This window comes from Anolis sagrei, chromosome 1 (assembly GCF_037176765.1).
Source record: "Anolis sagrei isolate rAnoSag1 chromosome 1, rAnoSag1.mat, whole genome shotgun sequence".
Lineage (NCBI taxonomy): Eukaryota > Metazoa > Chordata > Lepidosauria > Squamata > Dactyloidae > Anolis > Anolis sagrei.
The window spans coordinates 218,641,384-218,662,199 of record NC_090021.1 but is presented as its reverse complement, the minus strand read 5'-3'; the positions used below and the strand labels follow the sequence as shown (position 1 = coordinate 218,662,199).

The window sequence follows — 20,816 nt, the reverse complement described above, 5'->3', positions numbered from 1 at the left end:
GGCGGAAACTGGGGCGGGCTTTTCTCTCCTTCTTGCTTTCCCCTTCCTTCTTTCTTCCCTTCCTTCCTTCCCTTCACCCCTCCTTCTTTCCTTGGAGACCCGCCTATAACGGCTTCTGAGACCGAGGCAAGGAGCCCAGGCCCCGGTATGTACCGCAAGAAGAGGAGAATGATGCGAATTAAGCAGGGAGGAAGGCACTGAAAGGGAAGGAATGCATCTGATACCCCTTTAACTGTGTTAAACGCCCTCTCCTTGGCTGCATACACTGCAGAATGAATGCATCTGAGTCCCCTTTAACTGTCATGGCTCCATGCTGGGAGATGTAGTTCTGCAAAGGCTCCAGCCCTCTCTCCTGGGGAACCACCAAACTACAGCTCCCAGGACCTCATAGCTGTGAGCCATGGCAAGTAAAGTAGTGTCGCTTGTAGAGATGCAGACTTGGTTGGTTGAATGGTTGTCACACAGCCAGGGGATTCAGTCTTCTACACAGCCATCTATTTTATTATATCAGGAGCGAACCAAGGGTACAGTTTGGTTATTTATTATTTACTATATTATTATAGTAAATAATAATTTACTATATTTATTATTTTTATATATATATATATATATATATATATATCTAATAAATAAATATATTTTACTATATTTATTTATTATTTACTATATTACTATTATTATATTGCCCCTCTCAGCCTGCAGGTGACTCGGAGCAGTTTACAGTCAGCATCAAAAACATAAAACATGATTAAATCAATTAGCTTAAATATAAAACCAATTAAAATAGTCAATATCAATAAAAAAAATATATCAATTAGAGTCTCCTTGTTAAAAGCATTGTTAATAGCATCATTCCATTTTTCCTATGTTTGTTATATTGCATCTGCAAACGCTTGCTCAAAAAGCGAAGTCTCCCGGTTTTTTTTTTAATGTTAAAAGGGAAGGGGCCGATCTGATATCCCTACAGAGGGCATTCCATAGCCAAGGGGCCACCACTGAGAAGGCCCTGTCTCTTGTCCCTGCCAAACGTACTTGTGACGAAGGCAGGGCCTCCCCAGATGATCTTAGAGTCCTAGAGGATTCATAAGGGGAGATGCGTTCGGACAGATAAGTTGGGCCAGAACTTGTATTTTAAAACAACACGAAGTTTAAAAACTTTGCGTTGTATTAAATGTCCTTTGACTAGTAGCTGGCCACTTGGAATGCCTCTGGTGTTGCTATAAGAAGGTCCTCCATTGTGCATGTGGCAGGGCTCAGACTGCATTATCTGTGGTTTGCTCTTCTCTACACTCGCATGTCATGGACTCCACTTTGTAGCCCCATTTCTTAAGATTGGCTCTGCATCTCGTGGTACCAAAACAAAGTCTGTTCAGCGCCTTCTAAGTCACCTAGTCTTCTGTGTGCCCAAGGTGGGAGTCTCTCATTTGGTATCAGCCAAGGATTGAGGTTCCAGGTTTTTGCCTGCCACTTTTGGACTCTTGCTTGCTGAGGTGTTCCTGCGAGTATTTCTGTAGATCTTAGAAAACTATTTCTTGATTTAAGGCATTGGCGTGCTGGCTGATAACTGAATGGGATGGGCCGGAGATGTCACTGCTTTCATAGAGCCATGAAAGCCACAGGATCCTCTATGGCAGGCATGGGCCAACTTGGGCCTGCCCTCCAGGTGTTTTGGACTTCAACTCACACAATTCCTAACAGCCGGTAGGCTGTTAGGAATTGTGTGAGTTGAAGTCCAAAACACCTAGAGGGCAGGCCCAAGTTGGCCCATGCCTGCTGTGGAGACTTCACTCTGGCAGCACACCATGGGAGGCTTTATTGCATGGTGTTTGCAAAGCACTTGGTGAATACTTTGCTACACCATGGGCCTTTCAAGTACAGAACATTATAGTATACACCTAAAAACATAAACAAACCTTTTTTTGGTAGTTGTGTAGAAGGAGTTGCCACAAGGATTTGCTTTTAACACAACCAGCTAGCAAAGCTTCTGAAATTCCCTCTTCTACCATGTACACGACTTAACTTGGGAGGATTTGTTGTTTTTACGTGGATTATTTCGGCCTTATTTCTACTGGGAATGTTTACAAAAAGCACATTGTTTGAATTGTTTTGCAAACAAATAATAGTTGATGTCATTTTGTTGCATTTGGTGAACATTTTGATTTCCCACGGGTCTTGTAAGTACAGAATATGACTGTATTCACTTGAGAAGAGTATGAAAATGAGAATATTTTAACATGCACCTGGAAATAATATGACAGCTAGATTAAACAAACGTTTTGTGTATTGTTGAAGGCTTTCATGGCCAGAATCTCTAGGTTGCTGTGATTTTTCTGGGCTGTATGGCCATTTTTTTTCATGTCAGGAGTGACTTGAGAAACTACAAGTTGTTTCTGGTGTGAGAGAATTGGCCATCAGCAAGGGGACGCCCAGATGTTTGATGTTCTACCATCCTTGTGGGTCAGCAATCCTATCGGCACAAGGCTTTGACTCCTGTATGGCCATGTTCCAGAAGCATTCTCTCCTGACGTTTCACCCACATCTATGGCAGGCATCCTCAGAGGTTGTGAGGTGTTTTGTGGTTGTGTTGAAGGCGTAACTTTTCACACAACCAAGTCACCACCACTTCAGAAATCTCCTTGAAACAGCCATGAGAGAGCCAATGTGGGATACTGGTGAGAGCATTGCACTAAAGCTCTAGAGACCAGGGTCTGTATCCTCAACTGTGAAACCCAGTGGGTGATTTTGGGCAAGTCACACTCTCTCACTCTCACAGGAATGCAATGGCAAATACCCTCTGAACAAATCTTACCAAAAGAACACTGTAATCGGTTCATTTTAGGATCCCCATAGGTCCAAAAAAAGTTTTGAAGATATTCAATAACAACAAACACAGTCACGAAAGGTAGAAGAGCCATCTCCAGTTTCCACTCCGGCAATCCTACTTGGAAAAACTGCATTGTCTCACACAGATTGCTCGTTATTTCACCTTTGTTTCTATTGAGAAGGGTAGGATTTCATTAGTGGCACTCATTTTATAGTCAAGAATCATTGTTGATGTCATTCGTATGCATTCGATAAATATTCTGGTTTCCCTCAGGTCTTGCAAATCCAGAAGATAACAATATATACCTGAAAATAATATGAAAAATAGAACAAACCAACATGATAATCAAATGTGATTATCTCGAACTTGCAAGCATGCAAACGTTTTCAGGGTCGAGTGCTTGTTTATAATAGATAATATTGTTATCTGGTCAAATGTTCTGGGTAACTTAAAGTGGCCATGTGAAAAATAGGACAGGGCTCCCATGACTTTAATAGTTATGTACAAGAGGGAACTTCAGCCAAAACATGCTTGTGTGTCCAGCTATACCAGCTGAATTTCTTTGTTCCATAACTAGTAATGGTTCAGGTCTCCTGACTTCAGTATGGTCATCTGGCCCAGTTACTAGAAATCATTTGTGTAATATAATTCCTAAAAATCAGTCGAAGGTTCAAATCTGAGGAGAGCATGGATGAGCTCCCTCTGTCAGCTCCAGCTTCCCATGCAGGGACATGGGAGAAGCCCCCCACAAGGATGATATTATATCAAAACTTCCGGACATTCCCTGAGCATTGTTCTTGCACACAGCGAATTCTCTCACACCAGAAGCGACTTGCAGTTCCTCAAGTCACATTGTCTGTTTGTTTGTTTTTAATGCAATACATGATAAATAAATAAGTCACTCCTGACATGAATAAAAAATCCTAAAAATGCATGTCACCTTTAAAAAACCTTCCCAACTTCTAGACACTCTTCTGCAAGTGTGTCTGACAGCATGTTCCTGAGAATTTATTAAGTGTGTGCAGGATGCTAACTACAAGCATTTTGTATGAGACGGGTCTTATGGAAACAGTACCTGTTCCTTTTCCTCAGACAGTAAAACATCTGGGGCCTGTCCTGTACAGATGCTATAACACTGTTAGCTTGCATTCAATTTCAGTCACTACTCTTTTTTTATAGTTGTTTTTATGGGATTTTAAAGTAATGTAAAATCAGAACGTCAAGACGGCAAAGGTAGTCCTGGTGTTTCTGAATGGTCAATAATGTTAATTTAGATACAAGGTGAAGCTTTAATCCTTTGTTTTTCAGAGTTCCCAGGGCTGTAGCTTGCCGTGTCAGGATCTGTGACAGAGTATTCTTACTCAGAAACAATGTCCAGTGATTCTTGGAGCAGAGAGGAGGTAGGGCGCAGAGCTTTACTCATCTGTTTAACTGTGTTAGAAGCTTCTCCAGTGAATACCCTGGGCTCCTCTAGAGAGGCTTACTTTAGTTCAGAGCACAGTTATTCCTGTTGAAGAGATTAGAGGTGGGGAATATTTTGGAACAGTGTTGAAGTGCACTTTTGTCATTCCTTCTTTGTCAACTTGTATTTAACTGGTTCATATATTTACTGGCAATTTGATGGTGAAAGAATAGTGTTGGGAGGAAAAGGGAAAGTGGGATAAATATGTGGGATGAAAAATGTATTGAAGTTGATAAAACAAAAATAAAAAATTAATTGTTGCAATTGACCAAAAAGGATTTTGTGACATTGCTAAATGAAGAAGGTGGTTATCATTTTTACAGTCAGTCCATGGAATTTGAAACTTTTTTATGTTTATAGTCCTTCACTAGCATGTTTGTTTCATAAGTATTTTGGTAGTCTAGCATTGGAATATACCATACTGTAAATAAATTGATCCTCCCCCCTCGTTTGTCTTCCAAATGTAGCAAGAAGAATGGGAAAATGTAAATAAGTTACTGCGACATCATGGTTTAAGACCCTTGGTAACAGGTAAGCAAGGTTTGCAAAAAGTGAAACTACGAGAATTGGCCATCAAATGTATCGTGCCATTTTGCAATTATTTGAAGGTAGTAAATTTAGAATTTGACTAAGATTATTGGTATAATCAGCCCTCCTCATTTGCGGACTTTGCTTTTGAGGATTTGATTATTTTGAGGATAAGATACTATGATACTTAGATTTGTAGCTACTGCTTAATTAGCTGGACTTCCTCGCCCCAATTTTCACAGCTGTTCTTTCAACAGCACCAGTCCCTCACTCCCTTCCTCATCCTCATCCCCTTCCTCATCTTCTCAGCAGAGCTCCTTCCTCCATTGCTCTCATCCCTACCTTCCCATCAAAGCAGCATTTGGATTTTAAACTCTTTCCTCCTTCCAGGATTGCTTTAATATATGCGTGTTATTGTGATATTTTTATGCTTATGTTGTTTACTCTGTATGTTTTGGTGTTGTTACTTGGAAACCGCCCTGAGTCCCCTAGGGGAGATGGAGCAGTATATAAATAAAGTTTTATTATTATTATTCCTTCCTCTTCTTTTCTTTCTTAGCCTCTCCCTTCCTTTCCTTGCACTGCTTTGTGCATCATTCCACCACAAGCATCAGCCTTACTTTAAAAGCATTTCCCTTTTGGTTCACCTCATCCCTTGCTCCTTCCTTTGGCTCTCTACCACCAATGTAAGACTTCTGGCAGGATGATGCGCATTTGAGTCTGGGGTGCCCTGATGGACAGGAAAGGAGAAGGAATGAATGGGGAAGAAACAGCAGTGTGGGGAAGGCCTTTAAATTCAGATTGATGTATCCCAGAAAAGGAGTGACTGCCCAGGACTGACAAGAATCTGTAGCACACTTTGTCTCTAATCCGATGGTTCTCAACCTACGGGTCCCCAGATATTTTGGCCTTCAACTCCCAGAAATCCTAACAGCTGATAAACTGGGAGTTGTAGGCCAAAACACCTGGGGAACCACTTCTCTAATACCTGCAAATGTGGAGGTGCAACTTTGAGTAGTCTGTATTTTATTCTATAATACTATCTGTATTATAGAAAATTTCTGTAACCATGTAACACATCTTAAGATAATATATTGTAGTGGATTGAGTGGTGGGTTAGACCTAGAGGAGACCAGTTTTAAAATCTCTGCTCAGCCATAGAAATCCACACTCGCTCAGTCCAGATAAAGAGAATGACTCCCCCCTCTGAAAAAATTTGGCCAAGAAAACCTCTGGATAGGATCGCCACAAGTCAGAGAACAACACACAACAGCAGTAGCATCTTTTAAAAGGACATCACCAGTTGGTTCCAGCAAGTACAAATGGGCATAAAGGAACACAATGCTTTCTTGTTCAGACCATCTGGAGATGTTACTAAGCTCATTGTTGTATTATAGTAATGATGTGATTTACTCAGCCCAGCTGCCTGCTTTGTGAAATGTTACGATTTCTAATTCATGTAATCAGCATCTTTGGTATTTCCTTTTTCATCTGTACAGATAAGATTGTTATGGACAGGCAGTCTTCACAAGAAATTCGGTACGCATTGACAACATTAGTGGAAGAAACAGAGCGTCAACGGAAAATTGTTCGTGGCTTGATAGAAGACAATCGCCAGCTAAGGTAAGATTTAGGAGTTCTTCTAGGAAAGTTAATTGAAGAAATGAGCAGATTTCCAATCCATAGATGAAGCTGTATTTACCCAAGTTCCATTCTAATTTTTGCCATGTTTTCATTTTATGATTTTATATTTATAGTACAATATATACTTGTGTATGATTGAGCTTCATGTGTTAGTCAATGGCAAGTTTGATGGGCTAAAATTATGGATTTGACTGAGGGTAAAAGTTAGGGGCATGAAACAAACATATCTTTTCCTCTCTGTAAAAATCCAAGGGGGAAATTATTTAGGAAGAGCTAAAGAGAAAGAGGGGATTTGTTTATTTGAGGAGTGAGAATGGAAGGAAGATGGTATTGTTGATTTTAAAATGTCTATATCTATCCATATAATGGATAGGGAAAGAAATATACATTAAGAAAAATAATGAGAGTGAGGCTGACAAAAGTGGATGTTGGAGGGAGGAAGAGCATCAAAGAAATCAACCTACTTCTATTAAGGCATTAGTGCAAAGGCAATGTAAAGAGGCAAGGAACCCTCCCTCCTTACTTCCTTCTTTACCTCCTTTTTTTGACATAAGAAGAATTTATCAGCAACATGGGAGAGACATTTTAGGTAATTGAGGTGGAGTGGAGTAGCAGCCATGTTTAATGACAGCTTTTTACATAAGCTTCTTGATTTTCACCAAGTCTTGACCATAAGCACTCCACACTGTGTTCTGGTTTAAAGTTCTTTTGCTTTCTCCCTCTGCTGAGGCATTTTGGGAGCTGTTTCATACTCTTTTTCCACTTACTAGTTACACAAGTTCTACGAAAAGGCAGGTTTAGTCCACATATCTTCTTGTTTTGGTGATTCAGTACTCCTAATTCTTCACTGCGGAAGGAATAAAACTGTGTTCCAGCTTCTGTGAATGCACCAAATTCTGATTGATATTTTGCTCATCCCCTTTTAGCTTGTGAGGAACAAGAGCCAGACTAGACAGGGAGATCAGCAAGAGACCTTGCCTACACAACGCACCCATGTGGTCTTCTAAACTGAGATTTCTATGATACTTAGATTTGTATCTATTTTGCTGATTTTTATAATGGTTGCCAGGGATTTTTTTTTTACATTAGAGATGAACTGCGCTTGGAGCGAAGTCGGGCTTCTCGACAGGAACAACGAGCCAATGACCTGGACATCATTTTAGAAAATATCAAACACAAAATACGTCAGCTGGAAGATGAGTCCATAGCTAATGCTTCCCAGCAGCACAACCAAGTCAAAGAACTTCAGAAAGATCAGCAAGCTACTCAGGTAGTTTTATTCACTGTAGCTTTGAAGATCACAAGATATATCCCTATTATTTCAGAATTATTATTGTTATTGTTGCTGTTGTTGTGACTAAGTTTTCAGGGACAGCCTGACCAAAAGGGTTGGTGAGGTGATTCCCTGGGAGCCACAAAATCACGATTCCACCACTCCCCAGGAGGGCCCTTGCTGCTCTGGAAAGCTACTGTTAGAGGTAGTAGTCCAGAGCCCACTTTCTTCTAATTGACCCCACTTCACTTCATTTTCATAAAGCCACATTGAGTAGAGGTGCAGCCATCCATCCAACGCCACCAAAGACGGAGGTAGTAGTGGTGGCAGCAGAGGCTCCATTGTAAAGAAAGGAATGGGATGGTATGTCACCCTTGGAAATAGAGGTGGTAACTAAATGCCCTCCACCACCAGCAAGTTGTAGATTTTACTTGTTACTTGTATTTTTTGTTTTGACAAACTTTTAGAACAGTGGTTCCCAACCTGTGGTCCATGGACCACCAGTGGACTGCAAGAACTAAAATATGGTCCATGGCCTCACCATTACTGCACCATTGCAACAAGAGCAACTGGTCTCGCAAAACCCTCATATACTGGTGAGGCTTATTAAAGATGGTTTTCTGTGGGCAAGCAGATGGTTACTGGCTGGCATATGTTCTGTATCAGAAATTAGAACTGATATGGTCTGTCCAATGCAGATTTTTTAATCAGCACCCCAAATACCCAAACTGAATCTAAAGTTGACCAAAAACTTATTCGTAACCCTTTTGGTACTAGTGCTGGAGAGTGGTCCTTGGTCATAGTGGTCCCTGATCAAAAAAGTGTTGGGAACCACTTTTTTAGAGCAAGAAAGTGACAAAATAGCTGAATAGCTGGCTGTGTGTCGAATTGGCCAAGAAGAGAAACAAACATCCTGCTTATTACCTGTTGGTATGCTCCTCACCTCACAAAATGATTCACTCTCACCACTTTCTGCTTATCACCTGTATGTGGAGTGCCTCCATCAGTGCCGGCCTTACTGCCTCCTTCAATAGCAAGTGATGCCTTCTCCAGAGCTCTTGCAGATTGTATCTCCACTGCCACATGTGGGTGGTACACTTTGCTTCCCACTTCAGGGATCACGGATAATAAAATTGATACCATGAAAGAGTTATGATAGAACATTTTGAATTAATTTGTGATACACATTAAGTTCTGTTGTTTGTTATATGCCGTCAAGCTGTTTCTAACTTAAGGCAACCCTGATATGGGTCTCTTGGCAAGATTTGTTGCGGGGGAGAGTCTTTGCCTGCCTCTGAGTTTGAGAGAGTGTGATACCTATTGGGTATCCATGGTTGAGTGGCAATTCAAACACTGGCCTCCAGAATTATAGCCTAACATTCAAACTACTATGCTATGCTGTCTCTCATTTACATTTTGAATATGCATGCAGTAAAAATACATAAACATAAAATGAATGATCCCTTCCTAGAAAGTGAGAGAGTTCTTAAAATCAACACATTCATTGTCATCTGTCATAAGTTCTCCTCCAAGTACTATACTGCATCTGTGATTCTCTCACTGTCTTTCTGCATGTAGTCAAAGTACAACCAACTATCTGAGAAATTACGAGAACGGGAAGAGACTATTGCCTATTTGGAAAAGGAGCTTTCTAGGATAAGCACAGAGGAGCACCAACGTCTTACTAGGCAGAAAAAAATGTTGCGCCAGTTTTGCAAACAAGCTCCAAGAACACACTTGGATCAACAGTGAGTAAATCTATATAGTTTTAACAATTTTCATAACACTGAGAATATATCACATTTATAAAAAGCTCAGTTTTTGCATTTTAAACATTTCTGATTATCATGTTAAGAATGAATTAATTTGGAAACGAATTAGCATTATAGGTGATGCTGGGACATGTCGCATGTTGGGACCATTTTACCTGTAGCAGTGTAGTTGCTGTCTCTTTTGCCATTGCATGTTGTTTCTTTGCAGATAAATAGTCTTTCCATTTGTATTTTTAAAAATATTCTCATAAATGCCATGGTGGCTTTGCAGTTGTTTGATTTAGGAGATATAGGGTCTGGTGGGCTAACGGTGCCAGATGCTGTTTGGAGATTCTGGAATTCTTCTCCCACTTTCCAGCTGGCCAACAAAAGCCCAGGAAAAAGTTAAGACTAGACCAGAAATATTGGAGAAGAGTTCCTTAGAAAACCTTCTTCCTTTTTTCATCTCTGCAGAATTTGTTCCCTAATAGATTCCTATGAGTCGCAGATCAACCAAATCAGAAAAGAGCTAAGGTAGGAAAAGTCATTGATATAAATCAAGTTATATTGTATTGGTGATATAAAGATGTCTGATTAGACACTAGGTATTTGTAAGTTATTATCCTTTTTAATGTGTTCTTGTTGAAGGGTTTTTGTTGTTACCGTTTGCATTTGGTGAATCGGATATTATGGAATTAGACTTTAACAGCCTGAATAATGACTTTGGATTTTGGAAAATGACTATGGATTAGTATGAGATCAAGACTTGGCACTTTATATGGTTTTAATATTTTTATTGTTTATGTATTTTAATTGCTCATATGTTTTAAATGTTTTATAATTTGATGGGGTGTGTTTTATTGTTATGTTCATGCGGCATTGAATTTTGCCACATGGACATAACAAACTACCGGGACTCAAGGCAGTTTGTAAGCTACCTTGAGTCCCGGAAGCATGAGAAAGGAAGGGTAGAAATGAAATAAATAAATAATAAATATTAGACACCAAGTTGACAACTTATAGCAAACCTGTCAATGAGAGGCCTGTACAGGTCTTGCAAACTCAGGGTTGTGATTGAATTAATGCCCCTGTAGTGTAGTCTTTTTCATTTTGCTTACTGCCACTTTAATAATGATTGTTATAATAATAATAATAATAATAATAATTATTATTATTATTATTACCATTCTCTCATGTTCCATAGATCGTTGCTTATTCATTGAAACAGACTTCATTTTAACTTGGTTTCTTTCATAGTAAATATAAGAGAAGCCCCAATCATACAGAAGGCAGAAAAGAGGAAGAGGAGGAGGAATTCCTGAAGAACACAGATGCCACAGCTAATTACAAAGCCTTGCTCATGGTGAGGCAAATTCTCATGTGGAAACTGCTCAATCTGTTGAGATAAAAACAAACATTCGCAGTTAGCCAGTTATTTATGTAGAGAGCATTCTGAAGGCAAAGGCGTTTGCCAATGGTTATTGAATGCCCACCATTCCTGGCACCTGTTCTCATACTGCTTTATACCTGTTGATAGATACTTTGGAGAGAAGCAAATATGCCTCCCCATTTTCTTCCCCCACTGCAAAATATGAAGCACAGTTAGTGCCCAGCTATCATGTGCTACATACACATTTCCTTTCTGTGCTGTCTTTCACCCATCAAGATTCTCTTCATCCTCATTCGACCTGCCTCTCTAAATTTGCTTTACTAAATCTCACTTCCTCTTCTTTTTACCTGAACATCATGGCTTTTGAAAGCATAAGACATGGCTGTTCTCTCTAAAGCAGCTACTCTCAACATTCTGGAGGCCCAGGCCCATAGCCATGATATGGCCAGTTCAGATTGGTGCAGGTGACACACAACTGAATTTTCTGAAGTCTCTTTGAAAAGCAGCTGTGGGCAAAATGAAGTTTGAGGAAAGGCTCCATGTTTGAGGGGAAGAGAAAGGCTGCAAGTGCAGAATTTTAAAGTCCTTTCGATACGCCATTTTCTTTATCAAAATCTCCCATCCCATGCTACCTGCCCCCATCAGTGCACACCTGTTGTGATAAAAGTATGTCACTTCTGTTTTAGTTGTTGGCCATTTTTTGCAGCATAAGCTGATTTGGGAATATTGTTTGTGTTGGGCGAATGGGCTTATTAACAAAAGACCCTCCTCATAAATGCACAGCAGAGTAACTTAGCAGCAGTGTGACCCAGCACCAGTAGCCCAAAGTGATAAAAAGAACAAAAACACAGAGACCAATAGGTTCTTGTGGGTTTTTTCGGGCTATAGGGCCATGTTCTAGAGGCATTTCTCCTGACGTTTCGCCTGCATCTATGGCAAGCATCCTCAGAGGTAGTGAGGTCTCCAGCTTCTCAGTCTCTCCCTCATCCGCACATCCGAGGCTTACCTCACATTCTGAGGTCTTTCTCTCACAGTGAGGCCTTCTCCCACTGAGGTGTTCTCTCACACAGAGAGTCTTCTCTCACACTGAGAGCTCTCTCAGACTGAGGTGTTACTAAGCAACAGGCAAACCTTATATTGAAGTACAGTTTTTGCTGAGTCACTGCATCCATTATCCCTTTCAGTGCTTGACTCACATTTTTGTAATTAAAAATACCTAGTTAATTTTTAATATTTCCGATAGTTTGCACTGTGAAGCCTTCTCCCATCTTTGACTTTGTGTGTTCAATCTACTTGCCTAGTCAATTTGTTGTGAGAACCAATGAGATGCTGACATTAATCTTGTGTTTCTGTGTATGACAGCATTTTATAATAAACATTTTAAAGTCTTTTCAGACTCAGATAATAGAGACAAAAGCCCGAAATGAGCAGCTCTTACATGAAAATATACATTTGAAGAAAGAGATAGAGATTCGGTGAGTGAGTGGGCTATTTTCTTAGCTCTGATTCTTAAATGTGGCAAAACATCAAGTAGTGTTTCATAACTAATCTGTAAATATCTGAAATATATAACTATAATAACTGATGTCATTAACAGCTAGTAATATGATCATTATTTTATATTCAATATTTTCTTCCCTGTAGACCAACTGTGCAAGAGTTAAGGTTTTACAAGCACCAAGTGAAGAAGTTGGAGAAAACACTGAAGAACATCAAGTAACTAATTTTCATCAAATGTGAATGTTAGAGCTGTTTTTATGGCAAACTTGCCTGGCATTACCTGGGTTATTAGAATAATTCATTTTTTAATTTTACAAAATGCATAAGGTTGTGGGTATACTACAACTCACATCATGCCAGGTTAACCCCATGAAATTGTATCAGTACCTAAAGTTTGTCATGTTGTTGCTCTAGATGCATCATCAGTGGAGTTCAGTGTGCTCTCTTGCTGCAGGATAAATTACAATTCCCACCATGGTGGCTGTCTGTCAGATCATTCCAGTATTTTCAGTTGATCATGGTGGTTCTGTGTGCTGAGTTAGGTCCAGGGCCATCATTGGTGGGGTACAAAGTACCTACAGTATTTTTCTTTGATCATGGCAGTTTTGTGTGCCAAATGTGGTCCAAGTCCATTGTTAGTTGGGGTCATAGTGCTCTGACTTGATGCAGGGTGAAATACAACTTCCATTATGTGGAGTCAATCCTCCAAATCTCTCCAGTATGTTTAGTTGCTTATTAGTTCTGTGCTGTTTGTTGTGCAGACAAGAGTTGAAATGAGAAAGAAAAGGTTAAGGGAGAGGCAGTGGGGTGGGGTCATGCAAATTCCACACCAATAGAGAGAGTCAGAAACACTGGGATGTCCGAAACATGTAAAATCTAGGATGAAATTATCCCCAAATGAAAGCATTCCTTGGGTGGTGGGCAGTATGGTGTTTGGGGAGGACATTGGCAGAGGCTGGGCTCCATGTTCATGGTGCTTGCTATAACCTGAAATGTCATTGGAGAGAGGGCTTTTGGTGGCTCCTCACCACTGTGGGTTAAAGCTGGAAGTGGGTACCCCAGCCTCATACACACATACATATTTAGATAGATGGACAGTTGAGTTCGGGGCAGCTCAGCAATATTTTTTTTAACTGGGAGCAAGCAGAATTTTAAAAACAGAGAACAGAAAGTGGTCTTGTGATAATGAGGCTCTGAAAAACTTTATAGAAATATAGGGCCAAGGGTCCCATAGGATGTCATAGTATTATCTCTAGATATTGTGGGTATCTTCTCATAGCCCATGCCTCCTCAGAGACACATGCAAAATTATAAAAGAGGATCTGAGATTGCAGAGAATACTGAGGTTCCTTAGCAGCCTCTCAAGCCATTTTAGTTTGAATCATTTTAATTTTTTATTTTTGTTCCAAAGGCCACATGAGAACACCGAAGAAGAAAACACCAAAGAAAACAGAGAACTTACATGTAATACAGGAGGAGACCAATTACAGGAAGTTTCCAGAAAATATTTGCAGGTAGGTAGAATGCTATTTCAGAAAGTCTTCAGAAAATATATAGCACTTTAATTTAGATTAAGAGGGAAACTTGGAGTCCATATATGTTCACTCCGGCACTTTAGCTTGTTAATTAAACACAGCCAGTTTTATTAGCAGGGACTAATGTGTTTTATAAATTTTAAAATTTTATTATGTGATGTTATGTGCACTTGATGTGTTTGCATTTGTAATGTTATGGTTGTTATTGTTTTTATACTTCTGTTCTGTTCGTTTTATGTGCGGCACTCTGGCGTGCTTTTGTGAGCCACCCCGAGTCCCTTTGGGGAGATGGTGGTGGGGTATAAATAAAGTTTATTATTTATTATTATTCTATATATCTTGGTGCACGTGGTGGCGCAGCAGGTTAACCCACTGAGCTGCTGAACTTGCTGACCGAAAGGTTGGCGATTCAAATCCTGGGATTGGAGTGAACTCCCACTGTTAGGCCCAGTTTCTGCCAACCTAGCAGTTCAAAAAGATGCAAATGTGAGTTGATCAATAGGTACCGCTTCTGTGGGAAGGTAAGAATGCTCCATGTAGTCATGCTGGCCACATGACTTTGGATGTGTCTACGGACAACACCGGCTCTTTGGCCTAGAAATGAAGATGAGCACCACTCCCCAGAGTTAGACACAACTACACTTAATGCCAGGGGAAACCTTTACCTTTTTCATATATCTGAAGGGGGTGTGGCTGCTCTACAGTCAGAAGCAAAATCTATTGGTTTCCCATCTCTGTTTCCAATTTAAACCATTGTTGTGTATTTTCTTGGGTAAACAGCTACAGAGATTGCAAACCAGGCTGTAATTCAGTGTTAACTTTTAACTGGGAGGAGTAAGCAGGTGATGATGAAAAGAATGTGAGGGAAGAGGAAGATGGCCCTCTTTGTTGGAATCACTTCGTAGTGACAAACAATGATCTAATCCTATTTCTGAATTTGCTCATTATAATAATTTCCCCAACCACTAGTTGATTGGCAGTTCCATGATTTTAAAAACGTTTTCAGATTTGCAGCACAATCCTCTGCATATATATTTGAAATAAAGCAAGTGTTCAGGATTGCAGTCTTAGTCTGTTTCCTTAGTAATAGTTGAAACAGTGTGGGAAATGAAAGGAAATGCATTTCAGTTCAAGGTGTTTCCATTTAATCTTGCATCAGCATCAAGCATATTTATAGAAGTTTTAATTTTTCTGATGATATACCTCTGACAGGAAGAGGTACAGTTATAACTGTATCTCAACATACAAAAAGACAGCTAAAAGCAAACTGAAGGAAAGAAAAGTCTTGAGATCTGATGAAATATTGTGTGTCGCATCTACCTTGATTGTCCACACTGCTACAAACTCAGGGCCCCAACAGAAAGTGCTGGCTTGCAATATATATCTTAAATAAGCAGATCGCTCATCTAAAGTGAGAAACAAAAACTTTAATTTTTAGTCTCTGGAAAATAGCTGCATGTTGTCAAATGAAATACAGACTATTGTATTTTTGCAGGCCAAGAATGCAACTATGGAAATAAGAGTTTCTTGAAACTCAGATTCAGTGGGTTATAATGTTCATGGAAACCAGTGGTTCTCAACCTGTGGGTCCCCAGATATTTTGGCCTTAAACTGCCAGAAATCCTAACAGCTGGTAAACTGGCTGGGATTTTTGGAAGTTGTAGGCTAAACACCTGGGAACCCACAGGTTGAGAACCACTGGAAACATACATGGGATTGGACCTTTTGTTCCTTTGATATATGAGTAATGAGGTCTGCAAAAAATGGCTTCTTTCTGATACTTTTTTGAAGCTATTGATGTGTGTTTTTTGACCAAATTTACATAAAGGTGTTATCCAGCATTGACTCAATTATTAGAAGTCCAAGAAGAGCTCCTTTGGTGATGCATATGCAAAGGAAAGGGTTACGACCAAGTTGTATCACGGAGAATGAACAGGAATGTGGATTTGAGCATCTTCCTCTTACAGTCGAAATGTGGGCGGAGCAACTGATGGCTCTGAAGGTACTGCTCTCTGTGCTTTAAATCTTGCATTCTTTTAAAATTGGGACATCTGCTGGTGGGAGAGAGATCTCATCTCCCAGTCCAATTGATGAAAAAGATTTAGTCAGTTACCCTGTGTTGAATTAGGCCCTTGGGTTAAGATCCAAAGATAAGATAAGATGGGAGCTCTGTTGTCCTCTGACTACGATGTTTATTTTTTCAAGAACTTACACAGATCCCTGAAAAAACTGCTTCTGCGATTAGTACCTTGGCACACAGTAGCTCTGCAGGATAACAATGAACATGTTAGAGTTGAAGACCTTCAGTGTTTAGTAGATGAAATCTCTGAAGAAGTAGACAATGCAGAAAAGGTACGTGTTTTACAAAGTTCTGCCTCTTCTTCACACATTTATGCTTAAGCTTCTTTCGTTTCATATGTTAGTATGAAGCCCTATGTTTTATTTCAGCACAAAAACTCTGTTATTTGTTTATTTATGTAATAAATCGGGGGAGCTTCCATCTGTCAGCTCCAGCTTCCCATGCGAGGACATCAGAGGAGCCTCCCACAGGATGGTAAAACATCCAGGCATCCCCTGGGCAATATCCTTGCAGATGGCCAATTTTCTCACACCAGAAGGGACTTGCAGTTTCTCAAGTTGCTCCTGACACAAGAAAAAAATTACATAATGAGACATATGTAAAAAAAAAAACATACTTGACACTGTAGATGGTTTTGTTAATTACGTTGATCCTTATTTTAAAAAAATGGCTTCAGTTAACTTTCTGTTTTTTTAGAAAACTGATTCTGCTTTGTCTGTCTGTAAACCCACCCCATGTATTATTCTATCTCTGAGAGACATCTAGATCATCATGTTTAATTGAAGTTACAAACTAGTCTTGTTATTTCTTTTTTCTTCTCCGGCATCCTGTAGAAAAATAGTGTGCCTTCCCAACACGCCTTGTATGCAATTGTCTCTCATTTTCAAAAACTGTTTGATGTGAAGTCTTTGAATGGGATTTACCCTCGGATGAATGAAGTTTATTCAAAACTTGGTGAGATGACCAATGCTATGAGAAACCTACGTGATCTCTTGGAACTAGGTATGATCTTGGTTGCTTTTCCCACTATTAAAACCTGCTTTGGGGCGGAGGTGCACAAGTATGTTTGGACCACTGAAATCAAATCTTGTAATGTTTTGCATATTGATGTCTGCAACCACTTAATATGTTTAGCTATTGCACTAATAAAGTCAGCCACAGGATTGGGATCGATGCCTCTGTCCTTGGAAATGATGGGGTGTCATTCTTCCTAGATGCTTCAACCCCTCCCAGTGTCCTAGTGAACACGGTTGGAAAGCTCTGCAGTCTGTTTAACAAGGATGTGACCAAGCAGATAGAGCAGCTGCTGGGGACGCAGGACATCGAGAGGTATGCCAACCTACCTACTTGTTCAATAGTAGCCTTTGAACTATATCCATTCAAATTCCTATTCTTCATATTTCTATCAGCAGGTTTATTCTTCCAAAACGTTTCTTTGAAGCCTTTGGTATAACCAATTCATTTTAGACCAATTCACAGTGTGATTTGCTAGTCTTTATTTCCGCCTACCTAACCCTTACAAGGAGCCACTGGTGGCACAGAAGGTTAATTTATTATTTATTGATTTACAGTATTTATATTCTGCCCTTCTCACCTCGAAGGGGACTCAGGGCGGATCGCAATGCACACATACATGGCAAACATTCAGTGCCATTTTTAAGACATACAAGACAGACAGACAGGTATTTCAGCATTTTCCAACTTCAGTGCCTGGAGGTTATGCTGAATTACGGCCACAGGGGGGTGCTGTCGCTTCATCCACTATGATGCCAAGCCCTTTTGATCTCTTTCCTCTTTATTCTTCAATCGCTCGCATTTTTATGGTGTCGTAAAATACCTCTCCGGTGTAAGCGCTGTATAATTTCTCTACTCACAGCTCAGCTATTTTCAAACTGTTTAGGTGAACAGTAAGCTAGGCTTAACAGTGAGGTGCTCAATCTGACTCAGGCTTCGAACTTACAACCTTCTGGTTGGCAGTGATCTATTGCTGCTGGCAATTAACCAGCGGTGCTGCAGCCAGGCCCTGAGTTGCTGAACTTGTTGACCGAATGGGAGTAGGGTGAGCTCCCGCTGTTAGCCCCAGCTTCTGCCAACCTAGCAGTTCGAAAACATGCAAATGTGAGTAGATCAATAAGTACTGCTCTTGTGGGAAGGTAACGGTGCACCATGCAGTCATGCTGGCCACATGATCTTGGAGGTGTCTATGTGCAACGTCGGCTCTTCGGCCTAGAAATGGAGATGAGCACCACCCCCCAGGAGTCAGACACGACTAGACTGAATGTCAGGGGGAAACCTTCACCTTTACCTTAACCCTTACTGCACATTAGGATATTGATTTCTCTCTGTATTCTCTGCAAAAAACCATCTGTTTGAATGGACCTCAATAATAATTTGAAATATCCTTTATTGACCATCAAAATGTATGTAGTGCAACTTATTCCAAGGCAGTAACAATTAGAAAAACAACTGGAGGAGGGAAGGATCTACACTGCACTTTATCCCAGGATCTGATCCCAGATTATTTGCTTTCAACTGGATTATATGATTTCTCCATTATTATATGATCTGGGATAGGAAGATAATATGGTATTGGATCTCGGAATATATGACAGGGTAGAAGGGGCCTTAGACAAGTTTTTCCCCCACATATGCCCTGCTTTCTGTGGCAAATGACATAGAATTTATATACAGTGAAGTCAAACAATCCATAAAACCTATAAAAAGCAATTAAAATTACTTAGATTTGGGAAACTGGTGATTTTCACAAAATTCTTCATATTGCACATTACTGCTAGAGATATGTAATAATATGTAAATAAGGATTTCTGATAAAGAATAGTATAAAGAGGTGGAAGGAACAAAGCCTACTCGTGTGGAGATCACTGAGCTTGATCTAGAGAAGGAAACTGCTAGTAAATAAATGTTTGCTATGACTGATGTTTTTCAGCATTATCTACAAGTTAGAAGAACACGACCACTTTTTTCCAGCCTTTCAAGCTCTTACTGAAGAGCTGCTTCGCATTCTAGGTAAGTAGCTGTATTTCTGTAAAACATACACCATTGCTAAAACATTTCAGACCCAGAAAGCAAGGACATGGGTAGCTGAAAAGGCATGCAAGCAAAGAGGGTCTTCTTAGCTAGGAATGAAATTAGCTTTTCTGAGTTGCTGTGAGTTTTCTGGGCTGTATGAACATGTTCCAGAAGCATTCTCTCTTGATGTTTTATCCACATATATGCAGCGCCCAAACACCAATCAAACAACATGAAAGGCACTGCAGACTACTTCAACCAGAGAAGTCAGCCAAAGCAGAGCACCTGATGAACCAACCTGGACACAGCATATTATTTGAGAACACAGAAATGCTGGACCACTCTCACAACCACCATGTCAGGCTACATAGAGAAGTCATTAAAATCCACAAGTGTGTGGACAATTTCAACAAAAAGAGAAAACCATAAAAAAGAACAAAATCTGGCTACCAGTAGTAAAAAATCCTCTAAAATCAGGACAGTAAATAAAGAGGAACATTCAAAAAGCAGGGGAATTCCAGACAAGAATATGTCAGGGCCGCCTCTCAACAAAGGATTCCCCCAGGCAGGAAGCAGCCAAGCCTTGAAACTATGAGGCCATTAAATTCTAATCAAGGTGCCTCAAGCAGACAAGAGTTCTTTTCCCCACTCTGGACATCCCACAGATATATAAATCTCACTTGTCTAGTTTCCAACAGACCCCTCAACCTCTGAGGATGCCTGCCATAGATGTAGGCAAAACGTCAGGAGAGAATGCTTCTGTGACATGGCCATACAGCCCAGAAAACTCACAGCAACCCAGTGATTCTGGTCATGAAAGCCTTCAACAACACATTAGTTTTTCTATTTGTGTGTAAAGTACTATCTAGCTAGTTACCCTCCCTCTGGTTGTAATAGAGAAGACGCACAGCATTTTCTTAGAAGTCCAGTCTGCCTTAACCATATTTTGCTTAGTGATTCTGTTACACTATCTCAGTACTTTTCAATTTTTTCCCTTTAAAACTGTCCTTTTCATACAGGTAACCTATGCAGGGTTATCTACTTTACTCACATTGAGTCACAGATTTAAAAAAATTAAATTGGAATTGACTTCATGACAATGTTGATGTACAGGCACTGTGTATTTATATTAATGGATATTTTCTGAGTCGAAAAGGTACTAATTATAAATTTTCAATGTAGCTGTAGGACTTTTTGGTAGCAATGAATTCCCCTCATTCTAGCTATGAAGTCATCTAAATTAAGTGTTTCTAAGATGCAATGTAAGATTCAGAGCCCTCTGGTGGTGCAGTGGATTAAACCGCTGAGCTGCTGAACTTGCTGACCAAAAGGTTGGCAAGTCAAATCCAGAGAGCAGGGTGAGTGCCTGCTGTTAGGCCCAACTTCTGCCAACCTAGCAGTTTGAAAACATGCAAATGTGAGTAGATCAATAGGTACTGTTTCTGCGGGAAGGTAATGGTGCTCCATAGAGTCATACTGGCCACATGACTTTGGAGGTGTCTACGGAGAACACCGGCAATTCAGTAAATGCATAGAGGCATGTCTTCCCAGTTTCTCCCTGGTTTGTCTAGAAGTAGCTGATAATTTAGTCTGAAGGGGTGTAATTTATACAAAACCATTGTTTTTGTTTCAGAAGTCACAAATCCGACAGATATAGTCCCTGCTGTGCAGAGGTTGAAAGGAAAAGTCCAATAACATAAGCCATCCATAAAAGTTATAAAATGTATCTACCTCTTATGTATAGTGTTTTAACTATTTTAATTAAAATCTTTTAACTCACTCTTGGGAGTTTTTTTGAC

The 20,816-nt window shown here is 40.0% G+C and overlaps 1 protein-coding gene across 3 annotated transcripts; it reads left to right on the top strand.

The window, feature by feature from the left end:
• The first annotated feature begins 41 nt into the window (after window positions 1-41).
• CEP70 (centrosomal protein 70) lies at window positions 42-20,796 on the top strand. 3 transcript variants are annotated; one of them, XM_060775370.2, is made up of 17 exons: window positions 42-145; window positions 4,133-4,224; window positions 4,754-4,817; window positions 6,314-6,437; window positions 7,548-7,728; window positions 9,310-9,479; window positions 9,957-10,016; window positions 10,740-10,845; window positions 12,268-12,347; window positions 12,517-12,588; window positions 13,784-13,886; window positions 15,736-15,909; window positions 16,113-16,259; window positions 16,821-16,989; window positions 17,202-17,316; window positions 18,935-19,014; window positions 20,651-20,796. In XM_060775370.2, the coding sequence occupies exons 2-17, from the start codon at window positions 4,195-4,197 to the stop codon at window positions 20,710-20,712; spliced, it is 1,737 nt and encodes a 578-aa protein (XP_060631353.2). In that variant the 5' UTR covers window positions 42-145; window positions 4,133-4,194; the 3' UTR covers window positions 20,713-20,796. The 3 variants fall into 3 exon arrangements, with proteins under 3 accessions (XP_060631353.2, XP_067329306.1, XP_060631344.2); XM_060775361.2 differs by having other exon boundaries at window positions 43-145; window positions 12,259-12,347; XM_067473205.1 differs by lacking the exon at window positions 15,736-15,909 and having other exon boundaries at window positions 12,259-12,347.
• The last annotated feature ends 20 nt before the right edge of the window (window positions 20,797-20,816 follow it).